The following is a 19,170-nucleotide window of genomic DNA, read 5'->3' as shown; positions in this document are numbered from 1 at the left end:
TTGAGGACTTGACAAATCTGGTCTTGGTTTTTAAGTGATGCAAGATAATCGAGTTTAGTTTAGAAGTAAATGAGTTAAGCAAGAGTAGACAATACCTCTCAAATCTTTAAGGCTTAGCCTTATACGGATATCGATTAATTTGCTTTGTCAAATAGAGTTTATCTTTTTTAATTTTTGCAAACAAAATTGTTTAACATTATAATTTTTTTTAACATTTTTAATTTTTTTTACTAAAGTGACAGTTTTATTTGAGTCTGACGCAACATTTCCTTCAACTCTGTCTAGGCTGGTAACCAGTCATCGCCCTAAGATAACTCACCCCAATCAAGTCCGCTCAATCAAATCAATGTTTTGTAAACGCCAATATAGCTTAAATATACATTTCCATATATAAAAAATTAATGACATATTATTCTGATACTAACATTCAATAATAATATTTTAATACATATTTTACTGACCAAACAAATAGACACATCTTCTGCATAATATTGAACTTTGTTATTTCTTGCCCATTTACATATAAATAATATATAATGTTTCTTAATAGAAAACCAATAAAAAATAATTAGCCTATATAATATATTTATTTTACAACTTTTTGGAGCAAATGCTAGAGGCTAGTCAGTAATAAACAATACATCTTCTGTTTGACACAAATGATCGGCTGAAATTATTACTCGATGCCAAACATCGGTTTGCAGATGGAACATTCAAAATATGTCGACAGCCATTTCAGCATTTATATACATTTGTAAAAGCAGATGAAGGCCAAGCCCAAGTACTATTAGCTTTTGTTCTAATGTCTGGTATATCGGTAAAGGATTATTGGAAGGCTTTTATTAATAATTCTAGACTGCACTTTTTGTAAACTTTTCTGCTTACAGGTACATATTGAACATTGTAAAATTAATCTGACATTGATTGCGCAACCATGCATTTGCACTATAACTTAGCGAATATCAAATTCACCACACTTCACCCATATCCCATTTTCACTCATCAGCTTCAACTCGTAGATTTTTAATTTGTAGGTCTGACGAACACTGACATCTAAAATGACTAATGCATCAAGAGTAAAAACTATAGTTACAGGTTTTGAAAAAGGCATAGTAGACTTACATGCATAAAATAGTTACAATAAACATTGACAAAAATTGAGTTGAGCAAAAATAATTATAAAAATTCTGTAACAGATTAACTGTGCATAAAACAACTTTTTCGCAATTAAAATGCAGTCGCAACTCTTAACTACCTTTTTTTGGATTTAATTCTACCCAGAATTCATTGTCAAGATCAAACATGACATTGTAGCTAATGTAATAACTTACTTTTTAATAAGTTTAACCATATGATTAATCCAACTTGTTTAGACGTCGTTCATTCAAAATTATATCTTTGCATATGCATGCATCTGCACAAATGGATTAACCCAATTGATAATATACATGTACATGTATTAATGTAGGTGTACAACATTATGTTGTACAACTACATATACATGTATGCAGTTCCATGATACATGTTTCTGTTGTTTGCATAGTTTTTATAAAGTAATATTAAATGAACAGTTATTTGTAGCATTTTGGTCAGCTGCCCAGACAATTTTGGAGAATGTATCAGCCAGAGGGTATGGGTTCCATTGAAGCCAGAGCATATATAAATAAATGCAGACAGCAGGCCTGGCGTCTGCATATGTTCAGAGAAGTGGAACATATGACTTACTATAGAAAGTTCTAGCTCTAAAGCTTTTGTCAACTAAACACATACAAGCCGCCATTAGACACTTGAGTCACAATTATATGATGCTAAATTTCAACAGCTCCGTGAATATGTAGAAAGCGTCTATGTATGAGACGTCTACGTATAAGGTCCGGTGTCTGATTTTTGGAGCAATTTCATAAAAGTCATTCATACTAACAACGATGTTGAGAGATGGCATCATCGTCTAAATGCAAGGTACATGTAACTTTTCATTTACTATAATATTGTTAAAGTGTGAACAGAAATACTGTAATATACATGTAAGTTTATCACAGAGTAGAGTATGATGTATGTTGCATATGCTTGAATACCCCACATCTAAAACAAGTTGTATAGCCAAATGCAAACTACTTCTTGTTGTTACAATTACTATTTCTGTCATAATCGCCCACCGCCATTTTACATTCTTATCAGCAATTTATATAAGGAGGCAACAAGGGTGAATATAGCTATGAGATCTTTTGAGCCTTATATAAGCCAGGGGAAGTTGACCAAAGGGATGAGAACGCAACTCAATCTCAATACTACAAAGCTGTTTGACTCATGGAGCTGTATGTGAACAGAGGTGTATCTACCACTAAATTGTTAAAAAAAATCATCTAGGTTAATTATTTGTTGATTACTGATATTAATTAGTGTTAGCTGCTAACAATTTTTAATCTATGCTTATAAAAATGCACAGATTTGGCTATTTTACTTACATGCATAACAATACTTGTGATATATAACATGCACATGTGTACATCATGTACTAACAACAACTCTCTAAACAGTACTATAAACTACTAAATTGTATTATAGCATTACTAACAACTACTAACATATGTTATCACACTAGTAGCTGGGTTAAATCTTAATCTCCACATGGTAATCAGTGGGCAACATGCTTGAATCATAAATGATGGAAGCATGGCTAACAAGAAAGGCGTTGACAACAAGCATGGCTCAAGACTGCTAGCGCTATGATAATATGCATGTATATTATTTTATGTATTGTCTTATAATGTAGTCTCTTTTTATTTCTATTTTGTTGTACTATGATTGACAGTGTCAGCAGTGGTAAAAATTACCATCCACAGACCAGAAATGTTTAACTGATGTAATGCGGTGTAAGTCATATTCATGTAATAATAATATTGAAGCTAGGTGTAAAGTTATGGATTACCCTAGTATTTAATTGCCCGTATGAATTCCACCACACCACAGAGTGTGCAATACATAAATTAACAATTTTTAGTCTATGGTGAGATACATATAATAATATAAAATCCAATAATGATATTAGTAGCCAATTATCAGAAACAAGCTATATGAGCTACCAGCATTTTAATTGACTTGTTGTATGTATTTTTGCGCTGTAACATTCATCCTTGATAGTTAATAGTTAATCTTAAAATCAGTTTACTAACCTTTAAAACCTTAAATAAACAGTACGTACTGTTTATTTAAGGTTTTAAACCATAACTGCCACGAACAACTTTTATCGTATTTACTAGGTAAATCAGACATGCTGATTCCGATTTTGTAATCAAAATAAAGATTAGGCCACTAACTTTCAGAGTAATAAAGGATTTTTTATAGCGTTTTAATATCGGTCTCGAAAACAACACGATCGGCATAACAAGCTCCGCCCATAAATACTTGACGTAACCTAGCTTTTTAGGAACATAAATTACGTAGAGATGTTTAGACCGATTTAGAATAATAGAGATGGGTGTTTTAAAATCTATTAATATCTAAATCCAGCTTTAAAAATAATATCAGTCTTTTCTGAAAGGTAGATGAGCTATTTAGCATTGCATATTTAAAAAGCGCGATAACAACGCTAGCTCGTGATAAAACCGCGCTTTTTGAGCTCGTTTTTCTCGGCGTCCAGCCCATTTAAACGTCATGTAACAAGCTGCGAGCAATTTTAAATAGTTTATATCCCTTTCATAAAAAACTGAAATTATTTTACAGGCTGGATTTAGATAATAATGGGTTTTAAGACACCCATCTCTATTATTCTAAATCGGACTAAACTTTCCTAACTTTCGTTTCTGAAAAAGCTAGGTTTCGTCACATATTTATGGGCGGAGCTTGTAATGCCGATTGTGTTGTTTTCGAAACGGATATTGAAACGCTTTAAAAAAGCCTAAATGTCTTTGAAGGTTAGTGGACTAATCTTTATTTTGAGTACAAAATCGGAATCAGCGTGTCTGATTTACCTAGTATATACAATAAAAGTTGTTCGTGACAGTTATGGTTTAAATATAAGGTATCGTCTAATAGTTGTCTTCTCATTAAAACCTTTGGGCGACTGGACTAAGGTTCTCTTGGGGTGAGTGGGTTGATTTAGGGCGACTGAACTCGGCCGAGTTATCTCTTAAACGACTAATAATGGATTCGTCCAGACTCTAGTATAAACGTCTTCAATTGCAATAGTTACTGTCGTTCCTTCGCAGAGTAATATAATTGCTATCATTCGTATCTCGACAAATTGTCTCAGTATCGACTAGTATTGGATTCGTTGATAACCGAGTATAAACATTTTCAAATGCAATAATTACTATAATGTCGTTCCTTCGTAGAGTAATATTGCTATTATTCGTTATTTCAACAGATTCTTTGTATTTTGAGTTTAAGTTGCTTCGTAAATCTCAAATGTGCTTCTATGACACCATTAAAAATGGCGAAAAAGCAGCAGTAGAATTCGAGGTTGGTTTATACAATGATATACACCCCCACTGTGTGGGGCTGTATATCTTTGGTTTATATTACTTCTAGAAATACTCAAGAATAAATTATTGCAATTCAATTGAGCTCAAAGTTACGTCTGACAAGTTTATCTAAATTGTAATGATCTAGTTTGTATTTGTCGGCTTGTAGCGTGTAATAAAGCTCTTTGAATTTTGACTTTACAATAACAACAACTTTTGTCTGATTAATGGTTATAGTGTTGTGGAAATCAGCGCTGATTAGCCACTTGCAAGTGGGTTCTGAGTACAAGTTGTCTTATACCGAATGGGTAATAGCTCTCATGCACAACTGTAATTGTTGCAAGCAAGGTGACTGGTGAATGAGTATGGTTCTTTATTACACAAGCTCTATAAGCATGAACAGACAGAACAATAAGATACAATTCATTACAATCAAGCGTAATGCTAAAATGAGTTTACAAATAATAAATACTCAAACAGTTACACTTGTAAATGTAAGAATGTCAAGATATACATATGTAGACAAGGCTGCACAGAGGTTAGTTAATTTTACCACCCTGTTCTTAACAATGATGCAGAACATAATCCTCTATCTTGTAGTTTTGTAGCTCGTAGTCCGTATTTCTTGCTCTGTGCTCTTTGTTTTCCATCTCACTAGGGTATATATATTCTCTCGTTGCATAATCTTACCCCTCCTGCGAAACACTGGCTTACGGCTCCTTATTGTAGTATAGGCTTAACCTTCAGCTATACCTCAAATAGTAGAAGTCTTGTATAAGCCTCCAAAGCACGTCCAGCAGGCTCACCAACCGAGGCAAGAAACCCTTTTGGGTATCTCCGTCAGTTATTGTCTAGCTTTGCCAGTACTTCATGACTTTCTGTTAGGGTCGATGCCTTTCTTACTATATCCTGCACTTATATCTGGAGTTATGTGACAGTCCATTGGCTGTTCATGAAAGCTGGCTTGCATATTACTACGCTAATCCCAGGATAGCTTGATGCAAATGGCTATTAAAAATAGCTGAGCTTAGCAAATCCATTACAATAGTTGCATCCATGTTAACATTGCACTGAGCTTTGTAGCCGTTTTATTCATGAAATAGTTACACAATTTTTGTTATACAGTTTATTGTTGGTTCTTGCTGCCACAGCCTGTCTGTCTGACGAATAGCAGTCTTGAATGAACTACTGAGTAAGAAAGTAATGACATGACGCTAATCTCTTAATTTTTATAACATAACGTAAGTTTGATACAATTGTATTTTAATGTACAGCACTGTTATCACAGAATATTGACAGGATTAAATCACAGAATATTGATTGGATTAAATAAAGGCCCAGGTCAGGATTTCCTTTGTTTTTTTTAACTTTTTTTTGTTTTATTATCATTCAACACGTTTTTACTAGACAAAATTAGGAAGCAGAAAGCTCTTTAATACACCCTCGTATGGTTTGTGGACGGTTACCTTTGGGCTTAGGTACTTATATAAGTACTTATAACAAGCGACAACGGTTCAAAAGGCGACAACTTTTGATGGAAGGACGACACAGCGGATGAAAAGGCGACAATTCCGGGAGCATTAATTCAAAATATTAACTCCTGTTATGTTGTTGTGAATTGGTAATGCACACTAACAAGACACCAACTTTATTGATGCCCAGATCAGGAATCTTGCCTTAGTACAGTTTTGACCCGTTGCTCTACCTTATTTCCTTAGCATGTATTACTTGCTTATATCCACATTCTTTTGATTACACTATTCTTTTACACACAGTAGAATTTCATATTGTAATAATGAATGTACCAAATATTTGCCTAATTGAGATGGTTATTATTCAAAAGAAGCTGCTGTGATTAATCTGTCTTTAATCGCCCAACTATTTTTCTGTTCATCTTATTCTACAATTTTAAATCTTGCCAGTTTGTCAACTCTACACGCTCAGAAGTCATTTAGACTGTCACGAATTTCTTTTTCACTTCCTTCCTTGACTGCTTGTGAAAACTCGCAAGCTGCTTATCAATGGGGCAAGAGTATGAAATCCCTTACTGCCTAATATATGACATCATGGAGGTACCAACTTTATGCATCTGAAGCGATGCATTCTTGAGTCACTAGCATACCTTGGTTGATTAATGATTATACTATCGCTGACTCATGTATCGTATTATCATGTGTTTGGACCCGCATCAGTGACTTTCTAACTAATGTATACTCTTGTTCTAATTGCAAAAATGAAACTAAATACATACATCTGAGTTTAGCTTGATACGTTTGAATAAATTTGCTTCTTGGTATATTTAACAAATGTGTAAAGCTGATCTTTTTCATACATAACTTCCAAAAGTACGTATATCAATAGTTTGCGGCATTAACGTTTTTTTTTGACAATGACTTGATTCTGATTGATACTATGTAGATAAAGACATCTAGCGATGGAACTTCTCTATTTTATCTAGAATGAATAGATGAGGTTCACGGTTATAAATTGGCAACTGAATATTACTTTCTACTAATTCTAAAACTTACACGAAAAGATAATTTGAATTACAGGAGTATAAGTATGCACAGTCACACACAGGTGTTTGGATGCCCTTTCACTTTCAATCATACACAAAAATAATAGCAGGAAGTTCCCTACACCACTCTTTAATAAAGCTGTCATTGAAGTTCAAGCCATTAATGTTGGCCGTCCATGTAATATCTTCCATTCTTTTATGAAGTCTGTACTTTGTTAAAATAGTTGTGTATAAAAAAGATGCATAGTGCGTGTTAAAATGCAAAATATAGTCTATGAGCTGGCACATGGCAGCATTAATCTGCAGCTACAGCTGAGTATATATCACAAAGGTCTTTGAGGTGTTGATCATTCCTCATTGTCGCAAACTACAAGTTGTGGTTGCCATCGGAGTGTGTGACAAGGGCGACTTTGCTAAAGATCTCAAGTGACTTTAAGGGTAACATGGCATCAGGGCCGGTTGATTTCTATGATTTGGAATTGTTTTATGGAGAAATGATTAGGTCATTTCTCCATAAGCTTTCTGTGATGCTATTTTGTGTTCTTGCGACAAGCTGCAGAAGTTAGTAAAATATGGATATATCTTAGACATCTATGTCAAAAAAAGCATAGGTGTCTAAGATATGTTTTTTGACACCTTCATTCTTCATACGCAAATAAAATTTCAACAAACATAGATCAATGTGAATCGTATTTTAGCCTAATGAGTCTGCATTATAACCACATTGGATTATTATCATAATTGTAAAGAAACAAAAATAAGGAAATCATCCTTGCCATAAGTAAATGAAAAATCACAATAATAGGGAATTGTCTTTTCATCTCACACAAGGAGCAAACTTTTCTCGCAGGCTACTGAGAATTTCGATGGTCGAAACCATAAAAATATTTCTTTTCGAGGTGAGATGACTCTAAAATTTAAACAATCGTAAACAGGATGGTCGACAATTCTGGCAAGAATGACTTCTCGAGCCGTTTTGAACAAACATGCTGATACAAAAACAAGTTTTTGTATTTTAATTGAATAAGCTAGACACATTCTTTAAAACTAGCCTTAATATTTTGTTAAATGTTTGCGCTAGCGTAATCAGGGAAATCCCACCAATGCCGTTTAAAGATACATGTCATTATTTTTATTCATAGAAAAAATCTGTAAAAAGAAAACTATAACATTGTCAAGGCTACGCTTCAAAAATATATGTAAGTTCTGCACACGACAACATAATCTTATAGTTTGTCAGTACTGTACTTAGCTTAGCTTTCAATCAAACAGCCAACCAATTTGTCACCTTACAGTCTGGAATTGTCACCGGTTTGTCCGCCGTGTTGTCCTTCCGTCTGAAGTGGTCGCCTTTCCAACCGAAAGTGTCTGTCGCGTAAGTGTCTGTCACCCTATTGACCATCACCCAAAAGTCCAGTTACCCTCATATACATGTATACAGTGGACCCTCACCATACGATATTAATTCTTTCCAGTGTTGGCATCGTAAGGTAAAAATGTTGTATAGAGTGGTATAGAAACCTATAGTAAATATCTAATGCAGACACCCCCTGGTAAAAACATCAAAATTTTATATACATACTGAAAATATTAAAAGTTAGTGACAAAGTAGTTTGTTAACCTTAATGACTATTGCTACCTGCAGTAACTTTAGTGTATTTAGTTGTCATGATCTGCAATAAAATGAAACATAATGTACTATGTGCAGTACGTACCGTAGAAAGTTTTTACGTTTGAGACAGATGTATAACATAAACTCTAAACTTAACTTAAATGAATTTAGCTTACTAAACACACCTAAATCTTAGCCCAAGTTCCTAAAACATAGTCAGGCACGTGAGAAACGCCTGCATATACAACAATTTTGTCATCCCATTTTGAATTATACTATTGCAAGAATTGATTGATTTATTTATTGGTTATTATTATCTGATTTACCAACTTGATCGACGATTGATTACCAATTTCATTGTCACATGTTTCGTAGTGCATTAGAACCAATAAAAGATAAATAGAAAATTCTAGCTGCACCCATTTGTAACTGTCCTCGCTCTAATCTGTGAGAGTTTCAGTTTGTTTAAAGCTCTTCAAAGCCAAACGATGCCATTGATCGAACACGAAATGTTTCAATACCTCCTAATTACTGTTGTACACCTGAAATAGTTGTAACAGATTGATTACAATTATTGTATGAAGTAATTTATATTACTTCATACAACAATTGTAATCAGTCTTTTATGAAGTAAAATGCAAGATTTTGATTGTCTGCCGAATTAGGTTACGCTCAATATTTTATAGTTGCTGAATGAAATTATCTAAGTGTAATGAAAACAACCGAGTCAGCACTGATTTACCACAGTGATCAGGCAGGTAAACTATCAATTATTGTTTTTCTAAGATTTGCAAACTTGAAGATATATAAAGTAACTAGCTGCATTACCTGCTTACAGGAACAGATTCACGTGCAGCATAAGGTTTATTGAGAGTGGTCTTTCATACTGTATAACAACTCGAAATATGCAGTCTACTGAAATTGTTGCCCTTAATATGCATACACATATACATGTCAATAATTTTGAGGAGATCGATGGAAATCTGCAATGTGTTTAACAGCTAGATGCGTGTAAAATATAGTAAATATGCTAGATTCATGTGTCTAGATTCAAGCATCCGTTCATACACGTCTATATTTGCAGTTGACGATCGCGCACTTCTGCCGCCGAGCCCCCGCCTTGGATGGCCAGTCTTTACCAGCCTCGCAGTTGACCATCGCACTCTTACACTCGCCTCGCAATCAATCGCTTTGCACTTGCAATCAATCGGCCTGCACCCGGCCCGCAGTCAATCCCCTTGCAGTAGCAACGCAATCAATTGCTTCGCACTCGCCTTGCAATCAATAGCCTTGCACGGGCAACCCATCGCCCCGCAACCAATTGCCTCGCACTCGCAATCAATCACCTCGCAATCAATCGCCCAGCACTCAATCGCTCCGCAATCAATTGCCTCGCACTCGCCAACTCATTCATCCGGGAAGCCGCGCCTGGATACTCTCGCTGCACTCGGAGCGAAAAAGGTCTTCAACGCATCTCCAAGTGACGCCACAGCCCCAAACCGCTAGCTGCATTACCAGTCCGCGGGAACAGATTCATGTACAGCAAGAGGTTTATTGAGAGTTGTCTTTCATACTGTAAAACAACTCCAAATATGGAGTTTACTTAAAAATTTTGCCCTGATCACACTATGCATACACATATGCAGTCATATATGTCAATAATTTTGGGGAGAACAATAGAAATCTGCAATACGTTTTACAGCTAGTCTACAATGCATCAGTCTCAAACCATTCAAATTGGAGTTGCCCTATTTGTGTACAGAGAACTGATAATGAAATTGACATTGCTAGACAAACTGGAGTTCTTCAAACTGGCAGTATTGAAAAGTTTTGCATCTTTTAAAAAATTATACAAAATATTTTGCTATCGCCAGCATTTATTGAATGGAGACTTCTACATGCTTAAAACACTAATCATAGCTCACCAGTTTTTTATCTATAGCCTGTGTTTTGACATGGTATATACAAACAGTAATGAGGTTGTGTCGATAAAATTTATATGTATAACAGCACAGACAGTATGATGTCAAGGCAGATACAACATTAGCACCTTACAATAATAAAACATAACGCCAACATGATAGCCTTTGTATGAGATACAATAAGGAGAACGAATGTCTGAAAATATATATATACTGAAAAATATGTTAGAAAATGCTGCATGTGGTATAGCAGAACATGAAGAACATAGCATGACATAACAATAACACAATGTTAGATCAACGCAACACTTGCGGATAGACATTTTTTGTTTTTCTGTCGGGTGTATGAAAAAACAGTTTTCAGCTTGTGCCTACTTTTGAGCAGGCGATATACAGCTGGTCATGGCTAAAGCAGGGTAACAGTAAGTCAATACCAGCTGCTCTCTTTCTCTTCACCATCGCTTATCGCAACCCTCGGCATACTCGTGCAAGTTCTGTAGCCGTAAGTTACAGTAGGCCTACTCGTAGCTGAAAAAAAATTAGTAACTCAGCTGCCGAAAGAAATGAACTTGTCCCACTGTCACGAACGGTGGCAATTCCAACGTTATTAAGTAGTTGAGGTGCGGCAATTCATAGACAATACAACATTGTATAAGAAGCACTTACCTTTTTGATGTGGAAATTTAGTAGGTGAGAACTGCGCTTTTCCAACGTTTACGTGACCTTCACAGTACATGTTGGCAGTAAATATTAATTGCATGTAAATCACTACTCACTAATTTATTTTATTTAATGAGTAGTACATTTGTATAACTGTATAGACACTTTTGTAGGTTGCAGAACTCAGGAGGGTGCTTTTTAACATAGCAGCAACTTTCCTGTTTAAAAAGCGTGCTGACCAGAGATTTCGGTTAATGAGGTGAAAGAAAAACAACAGAATCGCCGCACCTTTATATAAGCCACTTGGCTCAAATCGTCAGACAAAAGTAGCGGCTAATAGTCCGAAATTGCGATATTTACTACTCGTCTTAAGTCAGTTGGCTTCGTACGACTGAATGGAAAAAGAAAGGCCGCTCTATAATTTATTTACTGTCACGACTCATGTTAATTCAATTCGCTTAGTATGACCGAAATTCGTACGACGATAAAAGGAAAGACCGCTCTATAAGGCGGACAGACAGACAACAATTGCCGTTTATATAGTAGATATGAGCAACTCTTTGAAAACTGTTAGCTCTTTTAAAACTATTTTAGTTACAAACTACAACTACGAACTCTCTGAGTTGAGAAGTGTTTATGCTGTACATTAAGTATTCAGTTATATATTGTATATTTTTTTAAATTTATTTGATCTTCACAAAACATCTTCCTCATGATATGAAGTTTAAAGTTACAGTTGTTTGACAAAGTTTGAAAACCTTTACAGTTGTTTTTATTTTTTCTCTTAATTTATTTCAACTACACGAAACACTTTTCTTATGATATGTAGTTTGAAAGCTATAATGGCAAATGTTGTTAGCTATTAAATACAAATCAATTTTCTCTCCAAAGTCTTTTTTTATTACCTGAACAACGCTGGGTGGTACAGATAGTCATATTATATGGGTGAAATTGTCAAATAATGGTATATATTTTGTTCTTCAGATTGCCACGGGAAGCAAACATGGGTGTAAACTGATGGTTAAATCACCTAACCAAAATATATTACACTCTGGTACCAGGATGCTATGTGACACTTTCACATGGACCACAGACACTCAGGGCGAGTATGAGATCTGTATCAACAACCAGTTCTCCAATTCTATCCTGAGCACAGTATACATTGACTATCAAGTTGGTGAAGAGAAGCCTCTGCTTCCTGGAATGACCGATTGGTCTGGTAATACAACAATGGTGAGTTTAGAACCTTTTGCATAATAATGCAAAATTGTGGCCAATTAAAAATCTATTGATCTTTACTAATAGTATCATGCTAACCAGTTTGCTACAGGACTGACTTAGGCCTACAGGGATGACTTAGGCCAATCACTATGTTTCCATGGTATGGGTGATGCGGATTTGGTACTGTGCACTCATTGAATTACCGTGCTATAAGTATTTGAATGGACATTCACATATTTCGGATATATTTTTGCATGCGCTTTGTTAAAACAGATAAGGAATTGTATGCCAGAGGTCATACCGGCACTCTCTGTCTCATAAAATTAAAATAGGAACGACTTAACTGTGGTAAAAGTTTAAAAAGGAGTAGTTTGCACGGGATCTTTTTGCGCATCATTCGCAAGAGCCGTTTTCATCGTACGCATGCATGAAACTTTTGGTAAAAATTTGCGAGTAAACAAACTCGCTTACCTTGCAAATATTTGCTGTTTCCAGCTTGTGGATAATGCAAACTTGCTTAATTAACCGGATCATTGAAGTGTAGGGATTGTGAGTACATGTGACCGCGTGACATGGGACAGCGTGACATGTGACAGTGACATGGGACAGCGTGACATGTGACAGCGTGACATGTGACAGCCATAGAAGAGAGATTATGCCATGAATATTTTCTACTTAATTATTGCATTGCATTTCGAGTCTGTGACCATTATGAAAGTGTATCCTTTCAGCTTGAGAGCAAAGTAACTAAGTCGTTTTTCAGGCTGTAAATCTTTTTTCTTGTGTGTCTGTTTCATGTGATGACATTTTCTGTTTTACAGACAAAAGTTTCATTAATTGGTATTCGTTATAATGCCAAAGATATGATGAGCGCTATGACAAACATACAACTGAGGGATACTCGAAGTTTATCTTCTTTGCATAGTCTTGACCAGCTTCTGCTGACTATGCATATTCTGACTCTGTCGGCGGTCTTACTGACGGCTGCTGTGCCCGTATTGATGCTTAGCCATTTCTATGCATACTACATTGGTGTGATTGCTGACTCGAAATATGACATAAGCCTAGAAGACGATGCCGTTAGCTTCCAGCTGCAGCCCCTTTTGGGAGATACTGATTCATCACCCACTGGTGTCCACACATGATCAACGGTTCTTGAATCCTGATGCTCACCACATTGTGTAAACATAAATTATATTTCAACTTCTTGTGCCATGCTGGGGCTCATTAGCTGGTGGTCATTAGTATACCACCTCAAGTACGATCAACTTGAGATGTTTAGCTGGAGGAGGGTCTCCTTCGTCCCTTAGTATTGTTATGAATAGAAATGATATTTAATCATTTGTATACGCAGCATTGATACTAGTTTAAGCAGTCCAGGCACTAGCTTGCTTATTTTGTGTGAAGCTTATTTTTGTATATATTTTTGTTTCATTCTCTTAATTATTGTGGTTAACAGGGACTAAAACTTCCTGTGATAGATTAAAATCATCATGTAACGTCACCCTATAATAGGCCCACTGATGTATACATATATGTGTACAGTATGTGTACATCTGTATATGTATACATCGGTAGGTCGATGTACATGTTTATATACAGTAGACCCTTACCATACGATTTTAATTCGTATAATTGCTGGCATCATAAGGCAAAAATGTTGTATAGATGGGTATAGAAACCCATAGTAATTATCTAATGCAAACATTCAATAGTAGCAAACATCAAATTTTATATACATACTGTACATACTGTCAAAAATTCGCAACAAAACATAAGTTAACCTTACTAACTGTAGCTACTTTGCAGTAACTTCAGTGTATTTAGTGGTTATGATCTGCAATAAAATGTAACATTACAATGTACTACGTGCAGTTCATACTGTAGAGAGTTCTTACCTTCGAGACAGACGTTCAACATGAACATTGAATTTGAACAACATATTTGAATATAGCATAAATGAATTTAGTTTACTAAACACATACTTAAAGCTAAGTTTTAGTATATATTTTCTTAAATTAATTTTGACATTGTTAACGTCTAAAATTTTACCAACTATCTGTTTCCGGTTTTTTTTTCACTGTAACTTATAATAAATAATGCTGAACTAAGAAAGAGCGCGCATCGCTTTCAGGCATTGTGAGGGGAATTTCGACAAATGGCATATCAGCATGTTTGTTATTTTGATGTATTGAGCGCATTGACTGCCAAATTTTCATTTTGAGAGAAGTTTTTTGTAAATATTGTATGGTAAAACAAATGTCGTATGGCTGGGACAAAAAAACATCATGTTTCACATCATAAGGTGAAAAATTATATAACACACCGTAACCCGAGGGCACACTATATACATATACATACATGAGTATATATATATTTAATAGGAATGAAACAACTTAGTTCGAAGTCGATACAAAATTGTTTTGCACCATCACGCTCTTCAGGTGATGATACTAGCTAAGTATTGTTTTTTCTTACTCGTATTATTATTTTATTCCATGGAAGTTCTATTTTCACTCTAGAGTCCTTTCTAGGTTGCATTTTAGTAGTACCGACTATTATATATCTTATCTATGAATCTCCATGTTTGTCTGTTCGTCTGTCCAGTCATAGCAATAAAGTTCTAGGAATGGCATATCTACTGCCCATTGGATTTGAACTCAGATCCTCCAGTTATGCAGACAGGCATTTATCGAGCGCACTACACTGACCAACTGGCTTTACTATAGAATAAATTGGGTATATACTTATTACAGATGCCAGTTTGTCATGGTTTCACGCTCAACACTGCAGATAGCGTTATGCATGAAGCGATACCAGAATAAAAATGCATGCCCATACGTGAAGAAAAATGCCACATGACCAACCACACTATTGCAGTCAATATAGAGCTGTAGTGGGCACAGCAGCCAGTACAGTATGAATTAGACAAAATTAAATGCAATGAACAGAAATAAACACACCACACAGAAATAAACACAGCACACAGAAACATACACAGTACACAGAAAGAAACAAAACACCCTAACTTAAAAGTTAGAATGGTAAATGTTGTAATGTCGATTAGAAATAAATTTTCTGTGCAAAGACTTTTTATTACCTGCGCAAAACTGAGTATTCGCCTAGTATTGGATATGTATATATACATATATATGTATATATATTCCCACGAACAAACATGTGCGAAGCGATTGGTTGGGAGATTTATGGTAAGTGCACATGTGCACACAAGTCCCGAAAATTATTCATTAACGGCCGTCGCAAACCCTTGTATCGAAATCTCATTAACAAATTTAACCATGTTTGTGTAGAGCCGTTTAAATATAATAACGACACAAAACACATATAAACCTATTTAAATATGTTACCAAGTCTGAAAGACTACCGCCAGACCCTAAAACTAACCCATCTGATTGGATTATACATAAATAGACAGATTAATTTGGTCAAAAATCGCGATAAAAACCTGACAAGCTTTTTCTAATCAAAATTAAGACCGGCCAACGAAACGCCAATAAGGTCGTGCGACAACTAATAGAACGACTAAGTTGTGCGCATTTCATGAGAAAAATGTGCACACTTGACCAGTCTATAGCATTGTCTAATTGCCAAAGGTGTTTGTAACTAACGTAAAAGTACTGAAAAGTTATCGTTTCTTTTTTGCCGATTTTATTATTCGAATTATTTGATTTTATAAAAAATTATTATAATATTTAATTATAAGAATAATCATTAGAATTTACAACATCGAAGTATATAATGATTGCATTGTCTAATTGCCGAAGGTTTCTTTAATTAACGTAGACCATTTGAGGCATAGACCTATTTACATGTACAAAAATGTGGAACACAGTTTATCAGCCTATGTTTTTTGTCCAATTACCAAAGGTTTCATTAAATTATCTAGAACATTAGCAAGATTTCTTTACATCTTATCTACAAGCTAGGGCTGAACTACAACGCCCCTTTGTGACAAGAATATTTCTTTATTTTACTCCAGTTTGCAGAAAACTTCCAGACTTGTTAATGCTAATGCTTGCTTTCTGTTACATATCGCTGTCAAAACCATTTTACATTCAACACAACCAACTTTCAACTTTCCAACGCAACTTTCAAACTGTGTATATTACACGGCAGCTTGCCATTTTACTTTTAATATTGCATTTCAGAGATATAATAAACATATTTCATTATTGCTGTTGTTAGTTAAATTACGTACATTAGGTTAGGCCTACAGCTTGAATTAATATTTATTTTATTGTTGTAAAACATAGGTTTGAGATAGTAGTAGATTAGGTCTGATTTTTATACAACCTTTTGTTTTGCATAATTGACCTTTTGAATTTCATTTCAAAACAACTTGACAACTACCATGGCCATACAACTTCCCAGAACACCACATCGTCGCACTGGCCATCCACGTGTCTCCCAATTATTACGGAGGAGGAAAAATAGAAGGTCCTCACAGCAACCATTCACACGCTACTCAAAATAATATCAACAACTCATCTGATTCAGAGAATTCTATCTTTGTAGAATTCTGACCTTTTATAACTACTTTTTCAACAACCGGCAGTACCCTTTCTTTTTTCCATTATCACTTTGGTCATGGGCTGTATGACGGGAGTTTCTAGTTATATATATATATATCTTATAATATAGTTTATTTTAAAGTTATAAAGGCATCATCAATGCTATGAGTATCAGATTGTAATGTTATTAATACTGTATGCCTGTACCAATACAATTTTCTTTAATCATAAGTATCTTAAGTTTCTTAGGCTCATCAGACAGTTTGAATGTCCAAGGACATTTCAGAGGCATGATGAAGGTTGTCACCAGCACTTTCCTCTTTTATACTTCACAAAACATTACAGGAACACAACAGCTGCTCTTGTAACATATGCTGCCCGGTCTTTCATGGTGCTAGCTCATTCCCCTTTTTCAGGCTTCGAAAGAATCATGCACGAAAGAAGGGTGTTTTAGTATACATGTATACTTGCATATAACTTGCGCAGTCACAACCTAGGGCTACTGTGCTATTTCAGAAATAGTGCCAGTCTTTTATACTGGTTGGCCTGTGACAACAACAAGTGTTACGTAAGATAGTACAATCAAACTCGTGATGGCAATTACATAAGCTGTGGCAAATTTATTACACAAGAAAAATGATGTAACAAATGGCTAAATATAGATATGTGTACATGACAACTACTGAATAAAGTATAAGTGTTTTAAAAAATGTGGCTGATAATGTCTGTGCGCTACGACTACCACGCTATCACAATGATCTCTCAATGAATATGAAAAAATAAATATATTTTAGTTCTTTATTTGTATTATCTTTAAATTATTAATATTTTTACCTTCAAAGTACTAAAGCTGTAAAGGTTGACCTGCTGAGTACCAAGGAACACTATTTATCATTATGTAAAAGCTTATGTCTCATTATGCTCATTATGTCCATTATTACAAACTTCACGAGAATATGAAGTTTGTAATAATGGCTATTATTAATTAACTGTTATTGTTTATAGATTTTTTCATTTTTATCAACTAATTAAGTTTCGGTGCGTGTATCAGAAAAAAGACATTAATTAGGTCACGCTTAATTCATTCCATTTTACTATTTGTTACAACTCCAATGGTAAAAGCTCAGTTTGTTGACCTCAAGTTGTACAACAATCTCTAGCAGCACACTCCTTTTATTCATACTGGCAAATCAGGCACTGACTCACAATATCCAGTAAAAACAGTACAATCAGTCAAAAACTTCAACATCGTTAACCACAGCTAATTGCTTTGACAGCTATACAATAATCAGCAGTACGAATAGCGGTAAGCTTCGATCGATCGTAAGCAAAAAGTGTTTAATGTAAGAAGTAATTAAGTGATATGCCATGATCATCACGTTAATGTTGTCTGCTTCGCTCTTGTTGGGTCCTGGCCTTAAACTCTGAGTAGAATTCCCAATGGCCCGCAACGCTATCCCCATAGGTATGAGAACCTCTACTACCAATTGACATCAACATACTGAAATACTGAATCACAGATTTTTAGCTTTATGAACAAGCATTTACAATCAGGGTTTGTTTTTCTCTTTTAAACATCAAATGTAGCTTGACCGGATACCGGCACCAATCAACACAAGTCAGTTGCTGAAGAGGGTGCTAATGGTAACGGCTCAGATCTTGAGGAGAGTGCTTAAACTTCCAGGGTTCTGGTAGGAGTGTAAAAGCAGTCTGGGAGACTCCTTCTTAGTGCACCTCACCAAGCCTAAATCAACTGCGCAGTGGCAGTCAAATATATATGGAAGCCCTACATATTTGTAGGGCAAACATTTTGAGAAGGTGTCGATACGTTCTGTTTTTGCCTTGTGAAAATTCTTCTCTTATAGAAGCTGAGTTGATTTCTGTATTCTTCTTTGTTGTGTAATTTGCCAAAGTCGAGCCAAGTGGGCTTGGGCTGAGTCTAGAGCCAGCTCAGACACAGGGTAGGCTGGCTCCCAGTCCCACTACAGGAGGCCAGAGCTTGAGTAGACACCAATCACTTGGTTAACAGGGAAAATAAAAAAATACATTTTGTATTATACATGGATATAGGCTATATAGGCGCAATGTTTACAAATACAATGAGAATTTTGGTTGCTGCAGTAAATGTTTCACCAGAACCTAATAGTCTATACAATCTGCAAGCTCTATTGCAGTCTAAGGACATACATACACTAAATCACCCATATAATGCATTGTTGCTAATTTATCAGATATATTTTTT

General features: G+C 35.2%; 1 protein-coding gene across 1 annotated transcript; it reads left to right on the top strand.

The window, feature by feature from the left end:
• Nucleotides 1-4,214: 4,214 nt before the first annotated feature.
• On the top strand, nucleotides 4,215-13,666 carry LOC137400201 (transmembrane emp24 domain-containing protein 3-like). Its single transcript, XM_068086523.1, has 3 exons — nucleotides 4,215-4,461; nucleotides 12,160-12,408; nucleotides 13,218-13,666. Exons 1-3 carry the CDS (start codon nucleotides 4,318-4,320, stop codon nucleotides 13,539-13,541), a joined length of 717 nt encoding a protein of 238 aa, XP_067942624.1. The 5' UTR covers nucleotides 4,215-4,317; the 3' UTR covers nucleotides 13,542-13,666.
• Nucleotides 13,667-19,170: the final 5,504 nt, after the last annotated feature.

The sequence above is a fragment of the Watersipora subatra genome, chromosome 7, assembly GCF_963576615.1.
Source record: "Watersipora subatra chromosome 7, tzWatSuba1.1, whole genome shotgun sequence".
In the NCBI taxonomy this organism is placed as follows: Eukaryota; Metazoa; Bryozoa; class Gymnolaemata; order Cheilostomatida; family Watersiporidae; genus Watersipora; species Watersipora subatra.
Note: the sequence above shows the minus strand (reverse complement) of the source record. Positions and strands in the feature narration are given on the sequence as shown.

What these genes read in the sequence shown, in the direction of transcription:
- LOC137400201 (XM_068086523.1), top strand. Translation starts at nt 4,318, where the DNA reads ATGTCGTTCCTTCGTAGAGTAATATTGCTATTATTCGTTATTTCAACA. An exon ending in AAGCAGCAGTAGAATTCGAG is followed by an intron (nt 4,462 to 12,159) that starts GTTGGTTTATAC and finishes TTTGTTCTTCAG; the next exon opens with ATTGCCACGGGAAGCAAACA. An exon ending in GGTCTGGTAATACAACAATG is followed by an intron (nt 12,409 to 13,217) that starts GTGAGTTTAGAA and finishes TCTGTTTTACAG; the next exon opens with ACAAAAGTTTCATTAATTGG.